The sequence below is a fragment of the Myotis lucifugus genome, unplaced genomic scaffold, assembly GCF_000147115.1.
Source record: "Myotis lucifugus unplaced genomic scaffold, Myoluc2.0 scaffold_1583, whole genome shotgun sequence".
NCBI classification, from domain to species: domain Eukaryota; kingdom Metazoa; phylum Chordata; class Mammalia; order Chiroptera; family Vespertilionidae; genus Myotis; species Myotis lucifugus.
Window position 1 is genome coordinate 123 of NW_005872631.1, and position 26,879 is coordinate 27,001.

At 56.7% G+C, this 26,879-nt stretch overlaps 1 protein-coding gene across 1 annotated transcript in view; it reads left to right on the plus strand.

Moving 5' to 3' along the window:
- Positions 1–1,502: 1,502 nt before the first annotated feature.
- LOC111824458 (5'-AMP-activated protein kinase subunit gamma-2-like) overlaps positions 1,503–26,879 on the plus strand; it is a gene marked incomplete at its 3' end in the record, with an annotated part of 46,441 nt that continues 21,064 nt past the window's right edge. Inside the window, exon 1 of the mRNA XM_023748615.1 lies at positions 1,503–1,614. Coding sequence (XP_023604383.1) covers positions 1,521–1,614 — 94 coding nt within the window. The remainder of the gene's footprint in view (positions 1,615–26,879) is intronic.

Here is a 26,879-nt window from a genome sequence, read left to right on the forward strand (position 1 = left end):
TTCAGCTCCTCCCAGGTGGGGGCCTGGCCTCTCTCCTTTCCTTCAACCCTCAGGGCCAGCTCGCGCTCTCCTCTCCAAGCTGGGCCACGCGACCCCCCCACCCATCGGTGCTGATGACACACGCCCATTCTCGCCTCTTAACCTCATTCTCATACAGCTTCTTTATGAGTTAGTGTTGCTTAACAGCTTATCGTTGTCTCTCCAAGTCCTTGGGGAATTCCTTGAGGGCCAGGCCTATTGGGTGTGTGCGTTCAGACATCCTAGCAGCAAATGTTGGGCCACTGAGCTGCCCTTTGGTCCAGCAGGAAAGGAAGGGCACACTGAGAGGCCATCGGAAGTTCCGGCTGAGAAATAGACTAGATCCTAACATGTCCACGGCTCCTCTTGGTTCACAGAGGGGGAAACTGAGGCCCATGGCGGGGAGAAACTTTCTCAAGGTCACGAAGCAGGTCAGCAGGTCCTGTGTCTTCCTGTAGGCTAGTGAAGATATGAGGGGGGGGGGCTTTTTTCCCTCTCGTGGTTTTAACATTTGTTTCACAGTTGCAAAACACAAGCTAAAAGTTTTTTGGTTTGTTTAATTAGGTCGTGGTTTGGCTTAGAATTCTAGCCCTGGTTCTGACATTACCTGCAGGACCTTGGATCAGTCCCCTCTCCTTCCCAAGCCTCAGTTTCCCCATCTGTACCGGGAGGGGTTGGACCAGACGACCCTCTTTACAACCTCTTCTGAGCTCTGTCATTCTACAGTTCTTAGCAAATTTGCTGGCCCTTCCCATGAATCCCAGGGGGCCCCAGGTCCCCCACTTACAGGTGGTCTTGTTTCTTTCATCGCAAGGAGCCCAGCGCTGAAGTAGACTCAGCGATTTCCAGGGACATGTGACTTCTCCACGGAGAAGCGCCGGAGCCTTCTGAGCCCCTGGAACACATGAATCAAAATAGTTGTGTGATGTCATGTCATAATGGGAGTGCGCTCCGGCCAATTGGTGCCAAGGATTTGTCTGCCCAGCGTGGTTTCCTTTTACAGTCTTTTTAAAGAGACATCGCAGACCCGCACATGACCAGCGGGCCGCGCTCCGTTTGCCTATTTCGTCCTCCCTCCTTCCTTACTGTAAAGGAGGAGAAACCCCTGGGGTGTCTGAGCACACAGCTGACCTGAACTCCATAAACAGACCCACGGGCGAGGCTCTGCCTGTGCTGCCGGCGGCTCCCAGCGGCTCCAGGCCAGCGGGCTGCCCCAGCTGCTGCGGCCGGAGGCCTGCGGGAGGAAGGGCTGCACCGGGGTCACCCCCCTGTGTGTGCTGAGGCTGCGCCCCGGAGAGGGACCCATCCTAGTTCGCCTCGGGGTCCCCGGGAGTTCGCCTGGACTCCCCGCTGTCTCTGAGCTCTTGGTGGCCGACTGCCGGGCGCCAGACACCTGCTGACTGATGCTGCACCTCTCCTGGCCCCCCGCCACCCGGGGCTGAAGGGGGTTCCGAGGGTCCGGGTATGGTCGCCTTCTGCCGCTCCTGGGGCCACAGCTCCCGATGAAGCGCTTCGGCAGCCTCAGGGGGAAGAAGAAGCACAAGGAGACCAACCGGAGCACCGAGAGGCGCCAGTCGGAGCCCCATGGCCTTTTCGGTAGGACGCTGCCCTTTGCCCTTTGCCCCGTTCTCTGCTGGGCCTGCGGGGGAGGGAGCCCCCAGGGCGTGTGTGTGTGTGTGTGTGTGTGTGTGTGTGTGCAGGGTGCAGCCTCTCCCTGTGGCCGTGGATGTGATTGCTAGGCAGCAGTGAGAGGAGCAGATGGGTGTGTGTGGGGTGTGTTCCCGTATTGACGGTGATGCAGCTGCCATGAGCTGCCCCACAGCCTTCCTCTGCAGCCACGGCCTCTCTTGCCCACCGGGCCTAATGCAGTTAGTGATCGGTTGGACAGTCATTCATTTAGGCAGAGCCAGCGGCTGGGGGAAAAGTAAGGATGGATGGGGACTGCTGTTTCCGGCTGTTAGAAGTGATGTGTGTGTGTGTAGAGGAGCCTGGCGGTGGGGACCAGGGGGAGGAATTCTACGGCCGCCTTCGTCCCGTGGCTGAGCCGTCGGGCCCTCAGGATCCATGTGACAGGGACCAGCCCCTGCCTGACCTGTGTCCCTGGGGAGAGGAGCTTGCTTTGTAGTCTCCCTGGCTTCTGGGGCTCCTCCAGCTTCTCCAGGCGCAGGGGTTGGGACCAGGGAGCCGGGAGGTGGGAAGCATCTCTGGTTGAGGGTGTCCGTGGACTGTGGGCTGGGGCAGGCTGGGTGGGCTGTGCCGTGTCCGTGGCTGGAGCCAGGTGGATGGGTTCTGAAGCATTCTTAGCTTCCTGGAGCCTGCAAGACCTGCCACTCAAATGGGAGGGGAGCTTCATTCTGTCAGAAGGGGGTCACACTGCTGGTACCGCACGGATAGTCCCGAGCGCCCCCGCCAGGTGGAACAGGCTCCCACACCCGGCGGTGCTAGAGACGAGACAGCAAGGGGTGTGTCAAATGTTGTGTCCCTTGAGTGCAATGGGACGTGTGTAATGTGTGGTAAGGAGACATCTGGGCAGAACGTGAGAAGTGGGATAGTAAGACAAGGAAAAGGCAGTCAGAAAAACTTGCCTACGTCCTAGCTATGTTCAGCTTATCCAGTGACTTCCGGACGGTGGGGCCCTGTGTGACCTGGGCGGTGTGGAGCGGAGGACTCGGCAGCTCTGGAGTTCCGCGAGTCCGAGTCTTGGGAGGAACTGGAGAACCGATCTGACGGGATACAAAGGTGAATTTTAGAGGAACACAGTCGGTGCCTCGCCCTCAACCAACGAGGAATCACAGACACCCTGGGCTGGATTCGTAGACATGGTTTAAAAAGAAGCCTTGCTTTAAATAATAAAGTAATAAACCCTTCGTTGCTCTAGAATTCAGTCTGGACCTACTGTTTAACTAGAAGTCAGGTTTTGCTAATAGGGAGGGCGGGCCCATTATTCAAGGCCTCTGACATGCTTGCCGGACGGCAGCTTCTCCCCTGGGAGTTAAATCTGGCGGCCCTCCTGTCTGCTACTCTTCTGACAGCAAACGGATATTTGCATGTCGACCAAGTCCTGCAAGCGCTCACATGCAAATGCCGGCGCCGACCGCGGGCTCAGGGAAATCACGGCTCCCTGCAGAACCTTCCTGGGATTTGGGAGGTCGGTGAGGCCACTTGAGGTGACCGGAGCCCAGTGTCCAGGTGTGTCCTGATTTTCCTGAGCCTCCGTGAGCGGAACCAGGAGCAAAGCCAGAGGGCCGGTGTTGGCCCCTCTGGCAGCGCCTGGCCTGGATGTGACCAGTGAGGGCCAAACAGAGATGGTGGGCTGAGCGTTCTCTCCCAGCCCCTGCCTGTCCAAACCTGGCCCACCTTCCAAGACCCAGGTTAACCATCCCCATCGCCCTCCTGGGACCTCCTGGCTTGTCAGGGACCGGGATCATGTCCCCAACGGAGCGTTTCACCCATCGTTCTAAACCCAACACCTGAGGCGTCACCAGCTGTCCCTACCGAATGGCTGGCTGTGGGGCGGATGGGAAAGCAGCCACTCCAGGGTTACCCATGCTTCTCGAGTAAGCACCGCTTCGGGGCTTGGGGGCTTCAATTCCCTCTCACCCTCTCGCTCTCCCTGTAGTTACTCCTGTAGCCAAAGGAACTGTGGAGGAGTCTCTTCCTCCCCCTAAGAAAGTTCCCACGAGGGCCGCGAAGTGTCCGTCTTTTCCGTGTCCTCCTGTCCCCCAAACCAAGCGCACTTAGGCGGTCGGCGTGGATTCCTTGGGCCCTTTTGCTGCTTCTGTGGCTGGTTCAGCCTCTACCAGGGATCATCACTGGCCCACGGCAGTGGGAGGCGGGGCCCTTCCTCAGAGGACAAGGTACACTTTGCTTCCTCGGCTGGTTTCCCTGAAGTTCCTCAGATCGAAAGACACACCTTCTTTGTTACGCTCACGCACACGCACACGGCTGACCCCGAAAGGTGGGCAGGTCAGCATTTGTATCTGCCCCTGGGTGGCATCGTTGTTCTGCAGTACTCAGCTCTCCTTGGATTTCTGAACACTTCACACCTTGATAAAACACCCTGATTCATGCCCTGGCCGGTGTGGCTCAGTTGGTTGAGTGTCGTCCTGTGCACAGAAAGGTCGCTGGTTCAATTCCCGGTCAGTGCACAGACCCAGGTTGCAGGTTCAATCCCTGGTCAGGGTGCATGTGGGAGGCAACTGATTGGTGTTTCTCTCTCACACGATGTTTCTCTCTCTCTCCTTCTCCCTTCCTCTCTCTCTCAAATCAGTAAAAAACATATTTTTTTAAAAAGTTCTGATTCAGGAAAAGCCCATCCCTTTGGGCCTCAACGTGTAGCTGCACCCCTGGCTTCCGTGCACGGGCCCCTCTAGTTCTCACACCTCACAGGGCAGACAGCGACAATTCTGACTTAGCCTTTTCTTTTAGCCTCTTTGGTCAACAGAATTGCAGAGTATGTGGACTGAGAGCATGTAGCAATCACAGTAAAAATAGAAAAGAGCCCTGGCCGGTTTGGCTTCGTGGTTGCAGTGTCAGCCCACGGGCTGAGGGGCTGAGGGCTGACTTCGGTTGCAGGTTCAATCCTGTTCGGGGTGGGAGCTGGAGGTAACCAAGCGATGTGTCTCATCCACATCGATATCTCTCTCTCTCGCCTCTCTCTCTCTCTTCCACTCTCTAAACATCAATGGAGAAAAAAATATCCTCACTCCTTGGGTGAGTGAGGATTTAAAAAAAGGGAAAAGGAAGATCAGAGGGGATTATGCTAATCAGAAAAAAAAAAGGAAATGACTGTAGCAGCTCTTCCGCCTCTACAATTAGAGGGGAGCTGTAAAGGACAATCTCAGTGCTTCGGGGCGGACACCGTCCCCAGGCCGCTGGAGTCCACAGGCACCCAGACCAGAGCCGATGGCGAGTCCTGGCTTGAGGCCGCGCCGCCCTTCCCGTCCCGTCCACCCTTCTCGGGATAAACAGACAACCGGCTCTGGAACAGCACTCCAGAGACCCTCGTGCCCAGGCACCTGTCCCCCAACACTGCCTTCCCAGTCGCCGGCCCGTCCCCCAACACTGCCTTCCCAGTCGCCTGTACGTCCCCCAACACTGCCTTCCCAGTCGCCGGCCCGTCCCCCAACACTGCCTTCCCAGTCGCCGGTCCGTCCCCCAACACTGCCTTCCCAGTCACCGGTCCGTCCCCCAACACTGCCTTCCCAGTCGCCGGTCAGTCCCCCAACACTGCCTTCCCACTCGCGGGTCCGTCCCCCAACACTGCCTTCCCAGTCGCCGGTCCGGTTAGGACAGGCAGAGCCCTGGGCGTCGGGGCGCTTGGCCTCACGCAGCAGGCAGGGCTGGAGAGAAGGCCACTATCCATTCTGTCCCCTCAGCTCCCCGCCCAGCCCCTCCAGGTCTCCCCACCTGCCTGCCTGGCTCCTGGAGTCCCAAGTGGGGTTGCCTTGAAAGATCCCAAAATTTATTCATTCAAATATATGTTTTTAGCTTTTCATAATGGACATTCGCAGGCAGATGGAGAAGTAGAGAGACGGGTGTGCTGGTCCTCACCTTTAGCTTCAACAGTGGCCAACGCTCTGCCAATCCCACCAGCATCCAAGCGTCTGCTCTGTGCCAGCCCCGGGGGCACCGTGATGAGCAGGACACCGGCCCACCCTCCCGGGGCACACACCTTCTTAAATTGGGGTACACATAGGACAAGACTTACCATCTTAGCTGTTTGTAAGTGTACATACAGTTCAGGGGCACCGAGTACATTTACACCTGCTGGGCAGCCATCGCCACCATCCATCCCCAGAACTTCCCACCATCCCCAACTGAAAGCTGCCCCCGTTACACAGCAACTCCTTCTGTCCACCCCCAGCCCCTGGCACCCCTTCCACCTCCGGCCTCGATGAATTGGCGCCTCGAGGTGCCCTGTATGAGTGGAGCCAGTGTTTGTCCTCGTGGTCTGGCTAGTTCCACAGACGGTCGGTCGTCTGCGATGCCAGGCGGTGGGGAGTGCTGTGGACAAGTCGGCGGGCTGGGCGGGGCTCCCCTGCTGGCCTTGTGTGACAGGAGGGAGTGGCCCTGTGGGCACCTGGGGTCGGTCCTTCCAGGCCTCGGGGGGAGACCACGGTGTGTTCCAGTCACACGAGAGGCCCATGTGGCCGGACAGCAGGAAGCAGAGTGGAGCACCAGCTCAGGGCCCCGGTGGGAGGGCGGCCTGGAAGCCAGGTTATTCTCCATCAGGGGGTGTGGAGGGAGGGCTGGGCTTGCACCTGCTGCAGAGGAGCCCAGGGTCTGGGAAGAGCACTGCTGGGCTCTGAGGACCCCGGGACAGTGAGGGCGGCACTGGGACAGGAGCCTGGCCCCCGGCCCCTCCGCAGGTCCAGACCCCTGACCTCTCTGCCGAGTTCCTGTCACACAGGGGACCCTGAGGTGCTGTGTCTCCTTAGCAAGGATGGGGCTGGGGGCGGGGCAGATGCTGTAACTGTCATGGCGGGTGTTTGGGACCAGAGGGCGCATTCCCCAGTGCTCCAAGGAGAACACAGGGTTTAGAAACGCTAGGCTCGGCTAGAAGTCACACGAGGCCCGTAGGCCACCTGAGCCCCATCTGCCCCGCTGAGCCCCGTCTGCACCCCCTGGCCCCCATCTGCTCCCTGAGCCCCGTCTGCCCCCCACCTGCCCCCTGAGCCCCATCTGCTCCCTGAGCCTCGCCTGTCCCCCCTGCCCCCATCTGCCCCGTGACCCCCATCTGCCCCCTGCCCCCCATCTGCCCCCTGCCCCCCATCTGCTCCCTGAGCCCCGTCTGCCCCCCCTGCCCCCCATCTGCCCCCTGACCCCCATCTGCCCCCTGACCCCCATCTGCCCCCTGACCCCCATCTGCTCCCTGAGCCCCGTCTGCCCCCTGAGCCCCATCTGCCCTCCATCTGCCCCCTGAGCTCCGTCTGCCCCCTGAGCCCCGTCTGCCCCCTGAGCCCTGTTAGAAGAGCTCATAGGCCCACTGCACTGTTTCTCTATGGAGCCGGCAGCTAACACTGCTTGGCGGCCCCCGGACAAGGGCCCCTCACAGGCGGCAGGTGGGGGGCTTCCTGGGAATGTCTGAGTTCCCACTGGGTCGGGGAGGGGGTCGGAGGGGACAGTGGCAGCGGGGCTGTCGCGCTCAGTGCCCAGAGAGCACGTTAGGAAGGTCTGGCGACACGGCTGGTGAGGATGGGGCAGTCAGCGAAGTGGGTGCACCTGCACCAGGTGCTCGCTATGCCAGGCGAGGCTGTGAGAAACGTGGTTTCGGCAGCCGCTTTCCTCTGGGGAGCCCTGAGTGGAGAACCCCGACACTGGACAGATGATTCCGGGACCACGGATATCTGAAAGTGTCACTGACAGTAAGACAAGATCGCAGAGCCTGGTGGGATGAACAGAGAAATCAGAAGGAAGGTCGTGAAAGAGGATGAGTTGAGACAGTGATTGCACAGTGATGGAGACCGCCCAGGGCCTGTGACTGGGCTCCGGGCTGGAGAGCCAGGCTGGGTGGGCAACTCCTGCTCTGACATGCAGACTCTCTGAGGCAGGGCCTGGCCGGGCTGGGGCTGAGGGCCCAGGAGCCTTGCACTCAGAAAGCGACAGGTGGCCCTCCAGCTTCTAGATAAGATCAAGAGCTTGTTATATTTAACTAGAGGCCCAATGCACAGGTACGGTCCCTAGGCCTCGCTGGCAATCAGGGCTAATCGGGGCCTTCTGGCTGCCGACCAGGGCCTTCCTTCGTTTTGTGCTGCCCCTGGTGGTCAGCGCATGTCATAGCAAGCAATCCAACTCCCAGTCTCCTGGTCAAACTCCCAAGGGGACACTTTGCATATTAGCCTTTTATCTATAATAATAAAAGCATAATATGCTAATTAGACCAGACGGCCTTCTGGACAAAGCTGGGGCTGCAAGGGAAGCCCAGGTCCTGGGTGCCAGAAGAAAGCCGGTGCCGGTAGCCGGGGGAAGGAAGGCCTACTCTTGCATGAATTTCGTGCATTGGGCCTCTAGTATATATAGAAGAGCAAGGCGCATTCTATCCTCAAGCAATAATTTGGTTTTTTAATGTACTTATTTATCAATGTATGTATTTTTTTATTTATTTGCTTATTTATTTTGTTAATTCTCACCTGAGGATATTTTTACCTTTGACTTTTAGAGAGAGTGGAAGGAAGGGAGGGAGGGGGTAGAGAGAGACATTGATATGAGAGAGACACATTGATTAGTTGCCTCCTGCCCAAACCCAGGTATGTGCCCTGGACGGGGAATTGAACCCAAGATCCTCTGGTGCATGGACTGGCACTCTAACCACTGAGCACACTGGTCACGGCAATAATTTGTTTTAATGATTAAGAAGAAAATAATATGCAAAATCCAAATATTCTCTGGAATGAATCAACATGGATGTCCCCTGAGGGCCAGGTTGGCCTCTTGTACCACTGTGGCCCGTGGCCCAGCCTTGGCCCTGGCACAGTAGGCTGCACAGGTATCCCATGACAGTGGTAGTAATCCAGGTACAGGTCCCCAGGGGAGCGTGTCCCCTCCTGTGCAGGCCCCTGGTCAGACCTGTAGCCGGCCTACAGAATCCACATGGGTGGGGGAGCTCCTCCCCGCACCTCCTGCCGCCTGCTGTGGCAGCCCCATCGCTCTGAGCCGGGCGACTCCTGTGTCACCCAGTGCCCCCCCTGTATGGGCCCCGCGTCACCAGCTCTGATAGACAGACATGAGCTGTGGGAGGCTGCGCAGCAGCCGGCCAGGACCAGGAGAGAGTCGTCGGGGAGCAGAGGAAGGCCAGTGCGAGGAGGGAGGGGACCGGAGCGCTGGCCTGGTGGACGGGACGTCACTGTTCGCCATTGATGATGTCTCATGTGGTGGCTTCTGCAGTGTTTTACATTCGATAACTCTGTCGAGGCAGTTAGAGCAGGTGGTGGAGGGGGAACTGAGGCCCAGAGAGGCCAGCAGACCTGTCAGCCCATGTGGCCCTGCCAAGGGAGAGCTGCGGGCCAGCCCCCGTCCAGCCGCGCTGGGCTGGTGCTCTCCTGGCGTGAGGTGGACCACGCTCACCCCCCTTCCTGCAGGGCCGTAAACAGCATCATTTCTCTGTCCCATTCGTCCCGACCCTCTGGCTGCCACCCTGGCTGGCCATGAGTCAGAGGGGATACTGAGTCAGAAGTCCCTCTGTCCTCTGCTCCTCATTCCTGGTGGCTCAGCCTGGTCACAGAGCAGCCCGAGCTGGTCGATCGAACAGCAGAAGTGCTGTAGCCTGGAGGTCACCAGCAGCAGCTGTGGCCGTGGCTGAGAGAAGCCCCGACGGCACCACAGAAAGATGAGCAAGTCACTGTCTTCATGCTGAACCTGTGGGCCAGCTCCCCGCCCCCCAGGCACACTTAAGCCTCAGGGGGTGACCCCTCACCTTCCACAGCCCCTCCAGGGTCCCCCTTCTCCAGTCTGCTCCACCAGCCTCCCTGCTCAGGATCCCCCACAGCAGGGGCCCCTCGCTGGTGGCGGGGCTCTCTGATCCTCACGTCTGGGTGGTTCTGCCCTGAACTGACAGCAGCCATGTGGGGCTTGGCTCCCCTCCCCCTGGGTGGTCCCCGCCCATGAACTTCACTTCGAACTCTCCCAGCACCAGATGCCTTTGACATGGCTCACCAATGCAGTGCCCACGTTCACAACCTTGTTCGTGGGTGTTTTACTAAGTGGCCGCACACAGAAGCGCGTACAAACCGGAGTGAATGTGCGCCACGTGCTCAGGAACCGCCACACGGAAAGGCTCCAGCGCAGGAGCCTCCGCACTCCCCCCCAGGCACTCCCCGCAAGGCTGCTTGATCTGGTCGGGAACCTCACAGGCTGGGTCCGGACGAGATTTATTTTTTTGTCGGCTTCTTTCACGTGAACTATGGGAGGTGCGACGAGGCCCCGGTTGCGGCTGAAGTCCCCTCACTTGGTTGCTGGGTAGCCAAGGCTCCTCGTCGGCAGGGACCACAGTTCCATCCCCCTGGGCCTGGGTGGTTTCCAGGTCGGGGCCCCCACAGCTGCTGGGAATATTCCTGTGCGTGTTACTCATTTCTGTTGGACAGTTCGAGGCCTGCTGGTTGTCAGGGAACGTGTGTGCCGCTGGGTGGACATTTCAGCGTTAGTGTGTGCGCGCGCGCGCAGGCCTCGTGGGCCAGTCGGTCATCAGGTGCTGCGTCTCCATTTCCCGGGCTCCCCAGCCTCGTGCTTACCCGGCACAGCCGACCGCCTCCTGCCCAGCGCCCAGGGCTAAGCAGACGCAGGTGCTTTCCCTCGCCTGGTAGCTGAGCGTTAGCGTCACCCCCCGGGTTGCTCTCAACGGCAGAGCCCAGCGCCCACAACCTGCTGATAGCACACCCTGCGGACTGCAGGCGGGGACCCCATGCGTCAGGGCGGAGCTCCGGTTTCCGAGGCGGCATTCTTCCAGGGCTCAGCGTTTGGGGTTTATTTATGACTGGGAACTGTAGCAGGTCCTGGTTTGTAACCACCAGCTGTCGCTATAGCAACTCCTGGCTTACACAGCCTCTCGCTAAAAATAGATCACCTTCATCCCCAGGATAGAAAAATCTAAGAAAATCAAAGTTGGGGAGGGCTGGGTCCACCCAGCGCAAGACCCCAGGTGGACTTCGAGGTTCAGTGACATAGCTGCTCGGGGCCTTCGAACCAGCTGCCCCCCAAAAAGCAGACAGGGCCGGGTGGGGTGGCAAACCGGGCCGCAGGGACCCCGAAGTTTCCCATCACTTCAAACCTCAGCTGTCTTCTTTATAGTCTGAACCACAAAATATAATAATTATAAACAATCTTACTGTGTTTGGACTTTATTCAGTTTCTTAATCTTTCATCTTAATTTTTCTATGAGATTGTAAATGGTTTCAAGGTCAAGAACTTAATTTGGGTGGTAGGAGAACTCAAAACCCTGGCGTATGAAAAGGAGTTGAAAGAACTGGAGGTGCCGGCTCGGACAGGAGCGAGCTAATACTCAACGGGCTGCTCTGCCGAAGCAAAGGAGAAGTTGTTCCCCCCGTGAAAATGTAGGTATTTATTATTATTTTTTAAATTCTCACCATTGATTTTTAGAGAGAGTGGAAGGGAGTGGGGGGGAGAGAGAGAGAAACATCTATGTGAGAGAGACACATCGATTATTTGCAATTGATTGCCTCCCGCTCAAGCTCTGACCAGGGCCCGGGATTGAACCTGAAACAGGTACATGCCCTTGACCGGGAATCGAACCCGGGATCCTTTGGTCAGAGGGCTGGCAGTCTAACCACTGAGCAAACCAGCCAGGGCTATATGTATTTATAGTTCACACATTTCACTGCGTTTTTAAAATCATAAAGTAAAATAACCCTCTTAAATGTTTGAAAGCTGCAGGATGTCCCCTAGAATCACAAGATCCACAACACCCTGATGTCTTTGAGAGCCTCGAACACAGCGGTTCTCAACCTTGGCTGCACGTTAGAATCACCTGGGAATCTTTTTAAAATCCTGATTTCCGGGCCTCATCCTCCAGAAATTCTGTTTCTTTGTTATGGGGTGGGGCCACAACATTAGTAACAAAGAAACAGAATTTCCGGAGGATGAGGCCTGGAAATCAGGATTTTAAAAAGATTCCCAGCTGATTCTACTGTGCAGCCAAGGTTGAGAACCACTGTTCTAATGCGTGCAGAGCTCCGGGGGTGGCTGCTTTGGGAAGGGAGGGCCACTGTGTCAGCTGAGCGGTGGCGGTCCTCCAGAGGTGGCTGCGAAGGCTCAGTGTGGCTCCCTGAGCACCAGCCTTGCACACAGTAGCCCCCAGCAGCATGTTACTCAGCTAAGGGTGAGTTTTTGAGCTTCAGGCGGGAGGTTTACTGAGCTCTCTCTCTCTGAGGGCCTGGCTCTGAGATTTAGGCCGGAATAGAACGTAGATGTGGTGAGAATGAGAAAGAAGCGTGACACTTGGAGGCGCAGGAAGCAGCTGTCTGCGCACCGGCCAGGGCGGGAGGGGGCCCTGGGGTCCTTGGATTCGGACCTTTCTCAGGAGCCCCGCCCTGCCTCCCGGGAGCTCTCCCTGCCCGTGGGTCCACACGGCACCGTCGGTGATAAGCCCACTCCTTGGTGCATCGTTTAATTCTGGTCAAACATACATGACCTCATACGCACCATTTCCCCCCAAAGGGTTCAGAGCAGTGGCAATGGGCACGTTCACATTGCTGTGCAACCATCATCACGTCCATCTGCCCACGAAACTGTCCCCATTAAACGCGAACTCCTCACCCGCTCTCGGCCCCGACACCCGCCGCTCCACGTCCTATCTCTGCGAACCTGAGGAGCCCAGTACCTCACGGAAGAGGAATCATAGTGCTTCCTTTTTGTGCCGCCGTCTCTCACTTAGCATGCTGTCCTAGGGCTCGTTGTTGTGGCGTCTGTCAGAATCCCCTTCCTTCCTGAGACGGAATCGTGCCCACTGTGTGTAGATGCCCCTTTTGCTCACCCATTCATCCGTCGTGGACGGGGCCATCCTGTCCTCCCACCAAGACAGAGTGCAGGCCCTTCAGGCAGGTTGGACCCTCATTCCTGTTGGCCCAGGACCTCCATGTGAATGGCCCTACTGCTCCCACGGCGACGCCCACGGGGGAGAGGGTCTCAGGACACCCATCGCTGTGCTAACAAGAAGGTGCCTCGGGGGGGTGGGGATCTGAGGTCACAGCCACCTGCAGTGGGATCCGAGGGCCACAGGGAGCACCCCAAGTCCCCACAGTCTAACTTTCTAAGGGGACACGCTTGGGTGCTTGGGTCCTGACAGCATCCTCTGCTACGCTGTCCCTCCAAGAGGCCTCTGTGCAAGCACCTCACAGTGAAGCTGGAATTAGCCTTTCACGCCAGAGGTGTGGGAATGAGAGGACCTTGACCTTGGGTGGGGAGGTGTGTGAGGTTGGAGCACTGGCCCCAGGTGGCTGGGGGGGCAGAGTCCTTAGAAGAGCTGGTAGAGAGGGCCCCAGACGCCGGGGAGGGAGCGTGGGACTTGGATGCGTGCCTGGCATTTTTCACAGGTGAGGACGGCCCAGCCCTGCTTCTGGGAGTCCCTCCTTTCTTGGGTGCGATGCTGGGGGAGGGGCAGGGCTGCCTCGCCGGGAGGCGCTCACTCCTGGGCCTGCCAAGAGGACTAAGAAGGGCTCTGGGGACCAGCAGGGCCTGGCGTTTGGTCTGTGTGGCTGAAACATGGACCAAAGGTGGGCTTCCCTAGATGGAGCAGAGGAAGCTGTCCCAGAGCTGAGGGAGGTGGGAACCTGAGCACAGATCACCATGTAAGACCTGCTCACCCGCCCCCAGCCCGGGAGGGTCCGGAGGACACGCTTCTCACAGACCGCGACAAGGAACGTGTTGGGGAAGCCCCAGCATCCTTGGGGCTCTGGGTCACTCCTCTCTGTGGGGCAGGAATGACATGGGCCTGCTGGCGTTGAGCTGAAACCCTGAATGCGACGGGGGTCACTGGATCCCGGTGGCAGGGGCCAAGGGGCAGCAATCACCCCAGACAAGACGGGCGTGCTTACCGCGAGGGATGCAGTCAACCCGGTGGTGCGAGTAGTCGGGCCTGTGGCCTTGGCTGCCTGATCGTGCTGGTCCTAGAGGTGGACTCAGTCTCCCTCGATCTGAGCATGCAGAGCGGTTCCAGGGCAGCTGAGCCACAGCCCAACTCGGACCATAAACACCGAGTGGTGACTCCTCGATGCCCTGACTCGAGCCGTTCACAGACCCAGAGCCCCAGCTAAAGGGGAGGCCGGTCCCTGGGGGAAGGGCCCTGGGCTCCCCAAATGCATCCTGTTGGTCTTTCCCAGGAGTGGCTGCAGCCTGTACCAGGGCGACTGCGTTGGGGGAAGGGAATAATTAGACTCTCCCCAGATCACTGACTCTAGTCCCAGGAGGCTGAGACAGGGCTGGCGTCCACCTTCCCGCTGGAGCTTATGGAGGGACAGAGCTGGCGAGTTCGGCGTGGAATTCCTCAGTTTCCACGGAGGCAGAGCCTTTCCTGGCTGCAGGCCTCAGTTTCCCTCTTTCTGGGGGCGGAGACCTCAGGGAGGAGGGGAGGGCGGGGCCGGGTGGGGCTGGTAGGTAGGGAGCCAATTGGAAGATCCAAGGCCTCCGTGAGGAACGTCCCTGAGCGAGGACCTGGGGCTGCGGCTGTCTGGCCGGGGTGGTGTGTGTTAGCGGCACATCCACAAAAAGCAAGTGCCGGTGACGGCCCCCGGGAGCCGGCTGGTGTTGAGCTGTGGGCTGACGAGGCAGAGGCGCTCTCGGGTCCCTGGTGGAGCCTGGGCGTCAGGCTGCGTCTCCACTGGTCCCACCGGGACCTTGCTGGTTTCGGGAGCACAGAGCCGTCCGCCTCCTGCCCCTGCCTGGTAACGACCAGCTTTCCTTTATCAAAGCAAAGCCTCTCTCCAGGGAGAGATAAGCCCAGAAGGAGCCCCTCGGAGGGAGAGGCACAAGTGACTGAGAACAGATCCCTCCGCTGGGGCAGGTTGTGATGCCAAGGGGAGGGGAGGGACCCAAGGGCAGTGAGTCCTTGTGTCGGGAGGAAAGACTGGCGGGTCGGGTGGGGCGGGCAGAGGGGGAAGGAGGAGTTTTCAAACACCCTGACACCCTCCACAGCTTCGCCCAGCGTTGGGCACTGGCCCCACAAGGTGCCGTTGGGGAGTAAGTAGCATTTCGCTTTGCTCAGAGAGGTCCCTGCACAAGACAGTCCTGGGACCCTCCACCAAGACGCTCCATCTTTCTGCTCCATCCGTAAGGGGTCTTATCTTAGAGCAGAAGGAGCTACAAGGTGAAGTATCACTGCGCGTGTTTTACACACAGGCATCTGGGGCTCAGATTACGTGATTTACACATCACCCATAACTGACCATGCTAGAAGTTCACAGAACAATTCTAATCCTGGAATAATATTGTTTTGTTTAAATACATATGCAATTGGATAGGTAATATGTGCCTGTTAAAACATTCGAAATGTACTAATTTGTACATTTAGACATTCTCCCACCCTGGACCCTGGCCTCCTTTTTTTCGGCAATACTGATCTCACATCCTTTCAAAGGTATTCTATGCATTTCCAAGCTTTCTTTGTACAAAGGGTAGCATTTCATGCATACTGTTCTACCACTTGCCTTTAACCCCTTAACCACTCTATGCTGACAATCATTCTTTTTCATGGCTGCCTAGTACTCCATTCTATAGAGAGTCCAGGAAGTACTGAACCAGTCCTCTATTGATGGAGCCATTCTCAGTTCTTTGCTATAAAAAAAATACTGCAATGCCCTAGCTGGTTTGGCTCAGTGGATAGAGCATTGGCCTATGAACCAAATGGTCCCGGGTTTGATTCCTGACAAGGGCACGTACCTCGGTTACAGGCTCCTCCCTGGCCCGAGCCCTAGTCGGGTGCATGTGGGAAGCAACCAGTCGATATGTTTCTCTCACATTTATATTTCTCTCTGTCTTTCCCTCTCTCTCTAAAACCAATGGAAAAATATCCTCTGGTGAGGATTTTTTTTAAAAATGCAACAAGTACATACTCTTTGTGCTTATGCGTGAATATATCTGTGATATACACTCCTGAGAGTAAATTGTTGGGTCAAAGAGTGCATGTATTTATTTTATTTTTTTAGCTATTGCCACGTTCCCCTCAGGGAGGGTGTATGATGTGTACTGCCACCTGAATGGGAGCTCAGTTCCCCCACACCCTCACCACACACTTTTTATCTATCATGACTTTTTTATCTTTCTCAATTGTGATGGTTTCAGAACTGAGCTACAACCGCCTTGGTGCTGCAATCGGCCGAGACAGCACTGATTCAGGCCCACCCTCGCCTTATCCAGGAATATTTCAGGGCGTCCCAACGGAGACGCCCCTCCCTGTCCTGTGAGAACTCCTTGCCTCACGGATCCGCCCAGCATCCCCCCCCCCCCCCCCCGCCCCAGGAGCGAGGGCAGGGAGTCTGTCTCTCGACTTGTCCCTGAAACACCACAGGCCCCGTGTGCCCCGGGCAGCAGCACCAGGCAGTGCTGAAAAGAGAGATGCTGCAAGTTCTCAAACATAAAGGGAGCGAGGTCGGGGCAGGCCCACCTCGGGATCCGCTGAGCAAGAACTAGAGAATCCTATTTGGAAATTCCAAGAAGTCAGCTTTGGACCCCATGGAAGGAGGTGCCATTTGGTCTAGCATCAGTTAGCGTTCTTCGTCACAGGCCCGGAGATTCATTACAGCTAGTTAGGTGGACAAAAAGAAATGTGTTAAAGAACAGTGAGTAGCTCATAGAATCCCAGGATGCGAAGAATGAGGCTGCTGTTCCTGAGAAGTGCCCAGAGTCACTTCCAGAGCAGGGAGATGGCCCCTCGCAGCGCTGGACACGCCCAGACCCAGTGCTGGGCTGGGTGCCCCAGCAGCGCTTCTGCCACCGCCATGGCCTGCGTTGTGCATCTATTAAAGCCCTAACCCCTAACCCCCAATGTGAGTCTTTGGGGATGGGGTATTTATTTATTCATTCATTTTAATGTTTTTATTGATTTCAAAGAGAGGAAGGGAGAGGGAGAGAGAGAGAGAAACATCAATGATGAGAAGCATTGATCGGCTGCCTCTTGCACACCCCCTACACAGTTCGATGATTGTGATCAAGCCCACAACCATCCTACTGTGACCTTCTGGTTTGTGGGTCACTGCTCAACCACTGGCACACCAGCCAGCCTGGAGATGGGGCTTTTAGATCATCATGAAGGTTAAATGGGTCATAAGGATGGGATTGGTGGCCTTATAAAAAGAGGACTATGAGGACACAGAGAGAAGGCAGCCATCTGCAAGCCAGGAAGAGAGCTCTCGCCAGATCCTGACCACACCGGACCTTGATCTTGGGCTTCCCAGCCTTCAGAACTGTAGGAAAGTGCATTTCTGTTCTTTAAGCCATGAGCCTACGACACTTCGCTGTGGCAGACTGAGGCAGCCCCTGTCTGCATCCTGCTTGGCACCTGCTTCTGTGCAGCGGATGCTGAGTCTGAGCCCGGACAGCCGTTGGTCGGTCTAGGTCCCATGGTGACATGCTGTCGCCACAGCGGGCCGGGCAGAGTCTTGAGAGAATTCCCCACATTGGAGTCCCTCTCCCACTCTAGAGGCCAAGCACAGGGCAGCTGTAAAGATGCTGGTGGGTCAACGGAATGACAGACGTCCTCCCGTCATTGGGACTGGGACTCCGAGGGAGGTCCAAGCAAGTGGGGAACCCTGCCAGTGGTCACTCTTCCTCTGTGAGTCACCAAGTCTCAGGATGGGTCATCAGCTTTGTAGGCTCCGAAAGACGACCGTTTCCACACACCAAGAACAGACCTCTTTCTCTGTTCCTGGGGGCTCCAGGTCTAGAGCTTTCTCGTTAAGTGGCACCGGTGATGGGCACAGGTGCAGACACAGCTGAGTGCCGCAGGGAGCCAGACCAGCAGCTGCCGAGCGATCAAGAGTGTGGCCTGGGCTGGGGCTGGCACTCGGCCACCCTCCCCTTGGACCGTGTGTCGAAGGGCTCCGGAGTTTCCTGTTTTGTGCCTTTAAATGACCATCCGTCCACTGTTCTGTTTTTGGAGTTTCTCCAAAAAGTTCCTGCTCATGAAATTAGAGTAAAATATTATTTCTGCCTCCCTGCAGGTGACCCAGGTCACCCTGAGTGGAGTTGTGGGTGTTCCCAAATTCTTTAGGCATATAATCACCGTCTCTTGGGTAACTGTCATCAATGGCTAATTACGTCTTTTTTTTTTTATGTGTTTTTCAAAACTTGACTTTATAAGGGCAACTTCTTTCCTTCTTTCCTTCTTTCCTTCTTTTGTTCCCCCAAATTCTTAGCGGGCACATTCCTGCTGCCCTTGCCACTGTCAACACTCATTTCTCTAAAACGCTGTAGAGACTGAAGGTGTGACAGCTGCCCTTCCCCCCGGTGCTCTGTGTTTTAGACACTGTTTTCCTTGCAGGAATTCAAACCACCAACTGAAAGGCTTGTATTAGTCCCTGTGCTTTGCAAAATGAATCCACACCATAGGCCTCACTATGTCTACGCCTCAGTTTCCACGTCGATATAGCGGGAGACATGCTCCCTGTCTGTCCTGTGTTCATTGCGCATCTGCTTTGTGTGAGACTGGGCTGCGCTCCATGGGCGCCAGACACCGCAACCAGGTCCGTGACCGGTGTGCTCTGGCAGTCTGAGCCCTGAGCTGTTGGGACCAGGGCAGGTGGATTCTGCCCCCTTTGGACGAGGGGACCTTGCTCTGCCCACCACCCTTCTTTAATGAAAGAGGATCACACAGGGGGACAGAATGACATGACAGAAGTCTATCCATTTCCTTGGCAGTGTCCTCACATGTCATAGTAAGAGCGCCCTCACTCATCCTCCCGTGAGTTTTCTTAATTAAGATCCAGGGGATCTCGGGCTTAACGCCATACGTGACCCTAGGGTGGGGGCAGCTAATAGCAACATCTTGTCGCCGTAAGAAGCATCTAAACCTGCAGCGAATTTTTGTAAGAGTCTGTTTGGGCCACACTGAGGACAGTGTCGGGGAAACAAGATCTGAAATGCTCTGGAGAACAGCAGTTTCACGGCTTCTTCTATGCATTTGGAATGAAGGCGGGGTCGGGTCCTAAGGAAGATTGCTTGGAGGTGGGAGAAAGCAAGGTGGGCATCCAGGTAACAGGACAGGTGACACGGTTTGCGCTCCCTTGAGGGTGGTTACGCTTTAGGCCAGTGGTTCTCAACCTTCCTAACACCCCAGCCCTTTAATACAGTTCCTCATGTGGTGGTGACCCCCAATTCCACTGTTACAAATTGAACATAATTAAAACATAGTGATTAATCACAAAAACAATATGTAATTATATATGTGTTTTCCGATGGTCTTAGGTGACCCCTGTGAAAGGGTCGTTCGACCCCCGAAGGGGTCGCGACCCACAGGTTGAGAACCGCTGCTTTAAGGGGTCTGAAAAAGAGGCATTTCGAAGGCGTGTTAACCTAGATGAACAAGAACAGCGGACAGGGCTTGCCTAACCAAGGCAAAGGCAACCTTTTACTAAAGGTGTTATCCTCCTGGGTGTGATTACCCACTGTGACCTACCTGTTAGGGATTCATGAACAGCTCACCTTCCGAGGTTAAGGTCAGTTGGATCTATCACAAAGCCCCTTTGCGATCGACAGTGTGAACTCCCCAGTTTGTGTGTTGTTTTGTCACTGTTGGTCAGTGACTCTAAACCAATGGCTTGACCTTCCCAGCGAGATGGTGGGGCTCATGGGTTTGGATGGAGGCACTCCCTCTGGAATCCCCCACAAAAATCTCCGTTTGGGTGTATGTTTTCCTTGGGGCTTGGAGACCAATCATAGTGAAGCAGGGGAATGATAGCATGGGGTGTTTCATGAGCTGTGTGCTCTGTACTTTATTTTTTAATATGTTTTTATTGATTTTAGAGAGAGGAAAGGAGAAGGAGAGCAAGAGAGAAACATCAATGGGCTGCCTCCTGCACATCCCCTACTGGGGACCAAGCCTGAAACCCTGGCATGTGCCCTGACCAGGAATCGAACCAGCAACCTCTCGGTGCATGGGAGGACACTCAGCCAACTGAGCCACACCGTCCAGGGCCGTCTGGCACTTTTCTTATACCATCTTGTTTATTCCTCACAGCAACCCTGTGATATCTGTATGCGGGTGGAGGTGTCGCAAAAAAAGCGTAAGAAACTTGTTCAAGTTACCCAGCTAGTAACTGGTACAGCAGGGACAAAGCCAAGGGTTCTACCCCTATAACCCCACACACAACCGTCTGTGAGCATCCTTTGGGGGGTATGGGAAAAGTGCAGATTCTGGGATGTTAACTCCTAAATGTGATATATTGGTCTGGGGTGGGGTCCAGGAATTTTCTTCTTTAACAAGACTTCTAAGTGGTGCCCTAGCCAGCTTGGCTCAGTGGATAGAGCATCAGCCTGTGGACTGAAGGGTCCCAGGTTTGATTCCGGCCAAGGGTACATGCCTGGGTTGTGGCTCGATCCCCAGTGGGGGGTGTGCAGGAGGCAACCAATCAATGATTCTCTCTCATCATTGATGTTTCTATCTCTCCTTCTCTCTTCCTCTCTGAAATCAATAAGGAAATATATTTTTAAAAATATTTTTTAAAAAAAGACTTCTAAGTGGTGCAGGCATGATGTGCTGGTGATGTGTACACACTGTCTTCGTGGATAGTTGTTGAAGCTGGGTGATGGGGAAATGGGGGCTCATGATTCTGTTCGACTTTAAAAGTGGTCAAATGTTTCCATACTGGGAAGTGAAGAAAACAATGCTGCATCATACGCATGTATGTGACCTGGCACTGCATCCTTTTAAAACCTGCTGACGGCCCTAGCCAGTTTTGCTCAGTGGATAGAGCGTCGGCCTGTGGACTGAAGGGTCCCAGCTTCGATTCCAGTCATGTACCTGGTTGGGGCTCGTGCAGTAGGCAACCAATCATTGTGTCTCTGTCACATCAATATTTCTCTGTCTTTCCTTGTCTCTTCCACTCTCTCTAAAAACCAATGGGAAAATATCCTCGGGTGAGGATTAAAACCTGCTGATTCACAGCCTGGCTTGCTGTCAGGGGTGTGTCCCAAAAACCACAATAAAAGAATGGAGTCTTCCTTGGAGGGGAGGGATCAGAGCAAAGGATAACAAATTCTGCACTCTCTCCACTCCCAGAGGCATTTAGGTTTGTGAACAAACTTCTCAGATTGCTGAGCTGTTAGGCTCCCAGCTCTTCCTTAACTGACCTCCTCCCTCCTGGGACTTTGCTCTTGAGTCCTCTTTCTCCCCGGTCCACAGATCCTGTTACCCTGCCTCAGTGTCATTATTCAGCCACAGAAAAAAAGAATTCAGAAACTACTTCAGCTCCAAACAGAGGCCCACCCAGCAGGGTAAAGAGTATTTGTAGAAGGAACAGAGAAAACACCCCGAGCCCGCTGGCTCCCTCTCCTCTGAGGCTCGGCCGCTCTCCCCACGTGCAGAGGGGCGCCCCATAAACATGATTCGCTTGGGTGCTGGAGTCTTCTGAAAATCCCCTGTACCCCAGGGGTGATGGGAAATGTGGGCACCAGTGGAATGGATTTGCATGACTAGAGACCATTTCTCTCCTCTACGTCATCACGGTGTCTACATCTCCATGAAAGACAGAGGTCGAGGTAGGCGGGGGTTGTCACATCTTCTCTCGGCAAATGTGGCCCCAGTGACTGAGCTCTGAGTGTAACCCGGGAGCAACTACCTTTTTTGGTAGCAGGAGCCTAATTTTGCCTGACTTCCCTCCTGCAGCCGGCTGCCCTGGGAACTGCCTCCTGGTCAGGCCAGTGGGACCTCCCACCCACCCCCACCCCAGCGCCAGGGTTGGTTCCAGGAGGGCGTCAGCTCGTCAGAGCCAAGAGGAGCTGCTTGTTTGGTTTCATCAGTGGGGACAGGCCCTCTCTCTCTCAGGACCAGAATAAGGGACCTTGCAGGGCCATCCCTACAGTGGCCTTTTGCAGACCATGGGGCCTGAGAACAGTCATTACCAGGGAGTGACAGCCGCTGTGGACGCTTCTGAGCCAGCGCACGGGAGGTCCAGGCTCAGGTACACAGGTCCCTTCCTGTCCACTCACAGCAGAGCTGGGCATCTGGGGGGCATGTGAGGGCGGGGTCACATCAAGCTGCCCAGTCCTATTCCAGCATGTGATGGGCAGGCTACAGGAGGAAGGCTGGGTCCCAGGTGGCTAGTCATACCCGACACTGGTCTTCCCAGCTGCTTGTCACCCAGCCACCAGGTGGGGTGAATGTCACCCCAGGGGCAACACCAGAAAGTCTTAAGGCTGCTGCCAGTCCTTGGTCCCCTCAGAGAAGGTGGGACCTCTGGGGTGATGCAGCCGAACGGGCCCGTGACACCCCACCAGCACTCGGCCTGCACCCGCAGTCACTCTGTCACCCGGGGCCTGGGGAGGAAGAGTCCCTGGTCTAGCGTTTCCGGGATGCAGGAGAAGCCACAGACCGGCCGGCAGCTCCGGTGAAAACTCTATCTGATGCTCTGATCTCTCAACACCCGAGCAAGCCGTCCTGGGTTCCTGTTTAAACATTTCTGCTGAGAGTAACTGCTCACTGACGCATTCACCCCACAAAGATGAGTTAAATGTCTGTGGTGACTCACCCTTCCTGTGCCTCAGTTTCATCGCCTGTGAATGGAGACCATAACATCTTCCTCATCACTTGGGAGCATTAAATAAATAGACTTAAAGTATTTAAACACATTAGCCCATTGAATGTTCACGCAAATATTTTCTTACGTGCATAGACTAATGTGCTCAATAATTACCTACTGGGAAACTGTGAACACTTTCACTTCTGAAAGTCGCCCTGACATGTGAGGTGGCCACCGAGTCCCCCACACCATCGGCATCCCATGCCCAGTCCCCAGCACCCAGAACTGAGGGTAGCTGTTGGGAGCGCTCATGGGCGCTTGTTTAATTGGAGCTTCCCAGGGCTACCCTGGCCGTCCGGCCACCACACCGCGCTGTGGGCTCGCATGGAGCTCAGCTGTCCACATCACTGAGGACTCCCGTGGGTGCAGTTACGAGCCGTGGCTGTCCTGCGCTGGGCCAGGTGCTGTTTTGTGCTCAAGTTCCCTGTAGAATTTGTCACGGTGTCCGGACGTGTCACCATCTCCTAGTCTTTGCCAGTGTGATCTGGGTAACAACTGGTGTAAAGATGGGAATAGATTCAACGCAAACCGTGTGAGCCAGAGCTAAGGAATGTGGCACTGGGCACCACAAGCCCCTGGCCAATCCTTCACCTGTGATTCGGCACCTTAAAACCCGTCCTCACAGATGCACTCCTTTGTTCAAATGAGAGGGTCACAGGACTAAAACAGCGTTCATGCTCCTCATAGACGATGCCTACATTCTCCGTGTCCCCTCGCTCGACTCTCCTCGTGGCAGGAAGGTCTCGGGTTGACATCGGATGATGGGGAGGCAACAGGATGCCTCGCTGAGCAGTTTTTGCTGAGGGCAAGCCCAGGTGCTAACGTTACTAGAATTCTGGGCTCTTTAATTAGGCCTCTCCGAGCCCAGGGAGGAAACAGAGGGAGAGAGGAAGGGAGAGGGGGAGGGAAGGGAGGAAGGAAATGGTCATCTTTATGGTTTTCCCTCACAATGTTGAACACTGGCTGCCTTCTGGGAGAGTTTGAGGAGATACACAGTTTAAGCTCTGGAGCCAGATAGTCCTGGGTTCAAGTCCTGCTCAGCCAAGGGACCTCGAGCCAGTAACTCCACCTCCTCCTACTTGGGTTTCTCCACTTTTCAATGGAGGCCACACCCGCCCTGTGACGGGTGGTGGCCAGAATCACTTACACGGGTGTGCTAGGGCGGCTTGCCAAGGTGAAGCTCTGCACCTTGTCCCCACGTGCCCTTACCCCACCCCTTTGGGGTCTGGTGAGAGTTTTCTGGCTAAATAGCGACCCTGTTCACTGTGGGAGCTGCCCAGGGACCAGCACTGCCTTAGCCCGGACTTCGCACTGGGCCCTGGCAGTGGCTGCTGGGGTCAGCGATCTGCAGGCTCAGCTGGCCCCCTGCAGAGCCCTCTGTTGCCCTGGGCCCAGCTCCCAGGCTGGCCTGTGTGACTTGGCTCTGGGTCAGGTGCGGTCCTTTGTGCATCCTGTGTTTGGCTGCAGGGCAGCGTGACTCCTCAAGGGCCTGGCCCCTCGGGCTCCTTTCTCCAGCTGAATGGCTGCGTTAGGTACGGTGGTTGAGACCCGGTCACCTCGGCTCCCCTGCCGGAAGAGAGAGGATTACCTGGGGAGGAGAGCCTTTGGCCTTTGAATTTCCACTCCTCTCTCCCAGAGGCAACACCCGATACCCTGCGTGAGGTCCTGGGGAAGCTGACACACGGGCTGGGGAACATGTGAGTCTCTCGGAAGGTCCCTCAGGGTCCCGTGAAGCAGCAGAGGCCTCCGAGGCCCAGGCTAGTCAAGGGAGGGGCCCTGGAAATGGAGCTGCAGCTCAGTGGCGCTGCCCGAGGCTCCGTGCGCCCCCCCCACCCCCGCCACCCCAGGATTTGCCTCGGTGGGTTCTCCAGCCCGGCTGTCAAATGGGTGCCGAGCTGGGAGGTCTTGGCCCAGCAAAACGCTGCCTTGGCCGGACAAAGGCTCCTCAAGTTTGGGAACATCTGAGAGCAGGACGGGGTTTGAGTGACGTGACCCCGTTGTTCCCCAGGTGTGTGAGCTCGTCCTCCGAACAGGTGCGCGTGGCCTGGGGTTTGGGGTGAGGCTGGTGCTCCCAGCACCTCCAATGACGGAAGGGCCACTGGTGTGTCCCGAGGCAGATGTGGGGCTGGGCCTGGACGACGCCTCTGCCCTGTAGGTAGACACCTTGGGGGTGTGCTTTCAGGGGCCCTGTTCTCCCGAACTCGGGCCAGGCTAGCTGGCTGCACCAGCTGAGAGGCCTGGGAGCCACAGTGGCCGCAAGGTGAGGTTTGAGAAGAAGATGTAATTGCCAGACATGTTCTGGAGGCAGCCTGTACGGAGCATTTGCCCTGTCACCGAGCCCTGAGGCAGCCACAGGCTGTGTCTGTCCTTGGAATGCTCCCGGGGAGGAAGTCAGGAGGACTCCAGCTTGTGACATTGTGAAGCTGGAGTTGCATTTTGAGGCTGTGTCTTAGGAGGCAGATCGGTGGCTGCACATGCGCCCGCCTCCTGCGACCCCAGCTTGGAGAGCTGGTGTCTTCCTAGGGCTCCCCTTGATGGTTCGTCATTGTCTGGGGGAGATGCTCTGACACCTTGAGGACCCTTGTTTCGTGGCCTGGGGAGTCCAGGGAAGGTGGGCATCCTGAGGACCTGACCAGTTCAGAGCAGGGCAAGGTGGGAGCCCCACTTCCTGGAGCAGGCGACCGGCACCCTCACCCCTGACAAGTCATCACCACCTCCAGGTAAAGCCTCATTTCTCCGCTGGCGCCTCAGGGCCGAGGGGTGGAGAGGCCGCTGGTGAGGAGCCTGGCCCTGACTTCCGGGGCAGCACAGGACAGAGCTGACCGCGATGAGCCTTCTGCTCATGACTCAGGAGCATCCTCGAGCGGCTGTGGCTGAGCCTGTGGCTGGCCTGGTCTCCTGTAGGCAGGTTTCCTCCAGCCTCCCCTGGGCCCCTTGGGCTTTCGGCCCGTCATGGCAGCTGGGACACCAGCCAGAGCAGGCCAGGGGGCATTCTTGGCAAGAGCCAATATGCCACACAGCCCCAAGGATTCCCGCCGGGTCAGACCCACTGTGGCATCAAGGCCTGCCCTTATAGCTGTGGCTGCAGAAAGGCAAGGGGGCTGCTGCGAGGTGTCTCGGTCGCTTCCTGTCCCAGGTCACGGGTCATTTTCGTGGTTTGTGGCTGTGCTCCATCAGTGGTGTCCCCGGGGCTGGCCGAGACGGGCTCAGCATCGGGGAAGGCCCTGCTTGGCCTGAGAAATGGGGCCTGTGACAGGGCTCCGGGGGCTGGAAGCCGCCTGGTATCTGCGGCTCCCCTTGCCCAATAGACCCCTTCGGGCTGGGTTTCCCTGTGATGAGCTACTGTGCTGGCTCACACAGAACTGTAGAACCATTGTCTCTAGCCGCTCCCTCCAGGGAAGGGTGCCACTATTCCCTACCCGCCTGCGGTGGGCAAGGCAGGCCCAGGCACGTCGCCATCCGTCTTTACCCTGATAAGCAAGCAGCACTCAGAGCACTTGGGCTGCAGGCTGGAAACCCTGCTCTCAACAGCACTGACCTCGGCAGCTTGGGGGCGAGGTCGTGAAGCTGTGTGGGAACATCAAGAAAAAGGCCACAGGTGCTGGCCGGCCGGCTCCTGATTCACTTTGTTATGTCAGGGGACACGGGAGGTGGCTGGGTCTGGCCGACTGAGCAGCTGTGGCAGCAGTAAGTGAAGCCGGGACTTTTCAGAGAGAAGAGGACCGAGAGTCAGGCCCAGAGAGAAAGCAAGCCCACTCATCCAAACGGTCAGCACCCTCGGTGCCTTCTAGAGCTGCCGCCTACAGTCGCAGGGCCCAGGCTGTGGGGTCCCATCCTAAGTCCCAGCACCAGCCACAGGCCTGCCTGTTCCCCGGTGTGCACTCACGGTGTGTGCACTTTTCTCCCATAAAACATTCTTACAAATCCAGGCAGCAAGATGTGGAGGAGGGCGCAGTCGGAGTTCATTGCATCAAGGCCTCGAGAGAGCCAGCAGGAGCGTGGGCCAGAGCTGAGAGCAGAATTGCTGCCATCCAGGCAGGGACAGCAGTGGGTGAAACACCGGCTCATTTGCCCTTTGGTCAGTACAGTAGAGAAGTTCCGCAAACAGATTTTCTTGCTCAAAGCAGCTGCCTTCCCTTCCTAGCGCTTACTCATTAGTGGCAAAGGGGGCCCTTCTTTTTCCCTTCTTTGCCTCTGGCTCCGCTGATGAGTCAGTGAAAGAATGCGAAGTGGCCGTAAGGAAAGATGGGCCACCTTCAGCAGCAGGCCCTGTGAGAGGCCCGGGGAAGGCAGGTGGGGCGCCTTTCCCCCAGGCACCCTGGTCTCTGGGGCCCGCTGGCTGGTGTGTGCTGTGCTGACTAAAGGAAGGAGCATCAGGGGGCTGAGCGACAAGGACAGGCAGGAATGCTCGGAGGCAAAAGTGTGCCGTTGACAGTTCAACAGTCAACTCTGCTTTGCTCTGGCTCTCGGGCTGTTGCCTCCGGCTCTGGCCTGGGGGGCGTGCCTGCAGTCGTGGACGTGCGCCCCTCCCAGGAGACACCTGGGCCGGGGTCTCCCCTCCTTGCCATCAGCTCCGCTGTCCTGGGGCTGAGCTCCTCCAGCCTCCACATGATCCTTCAT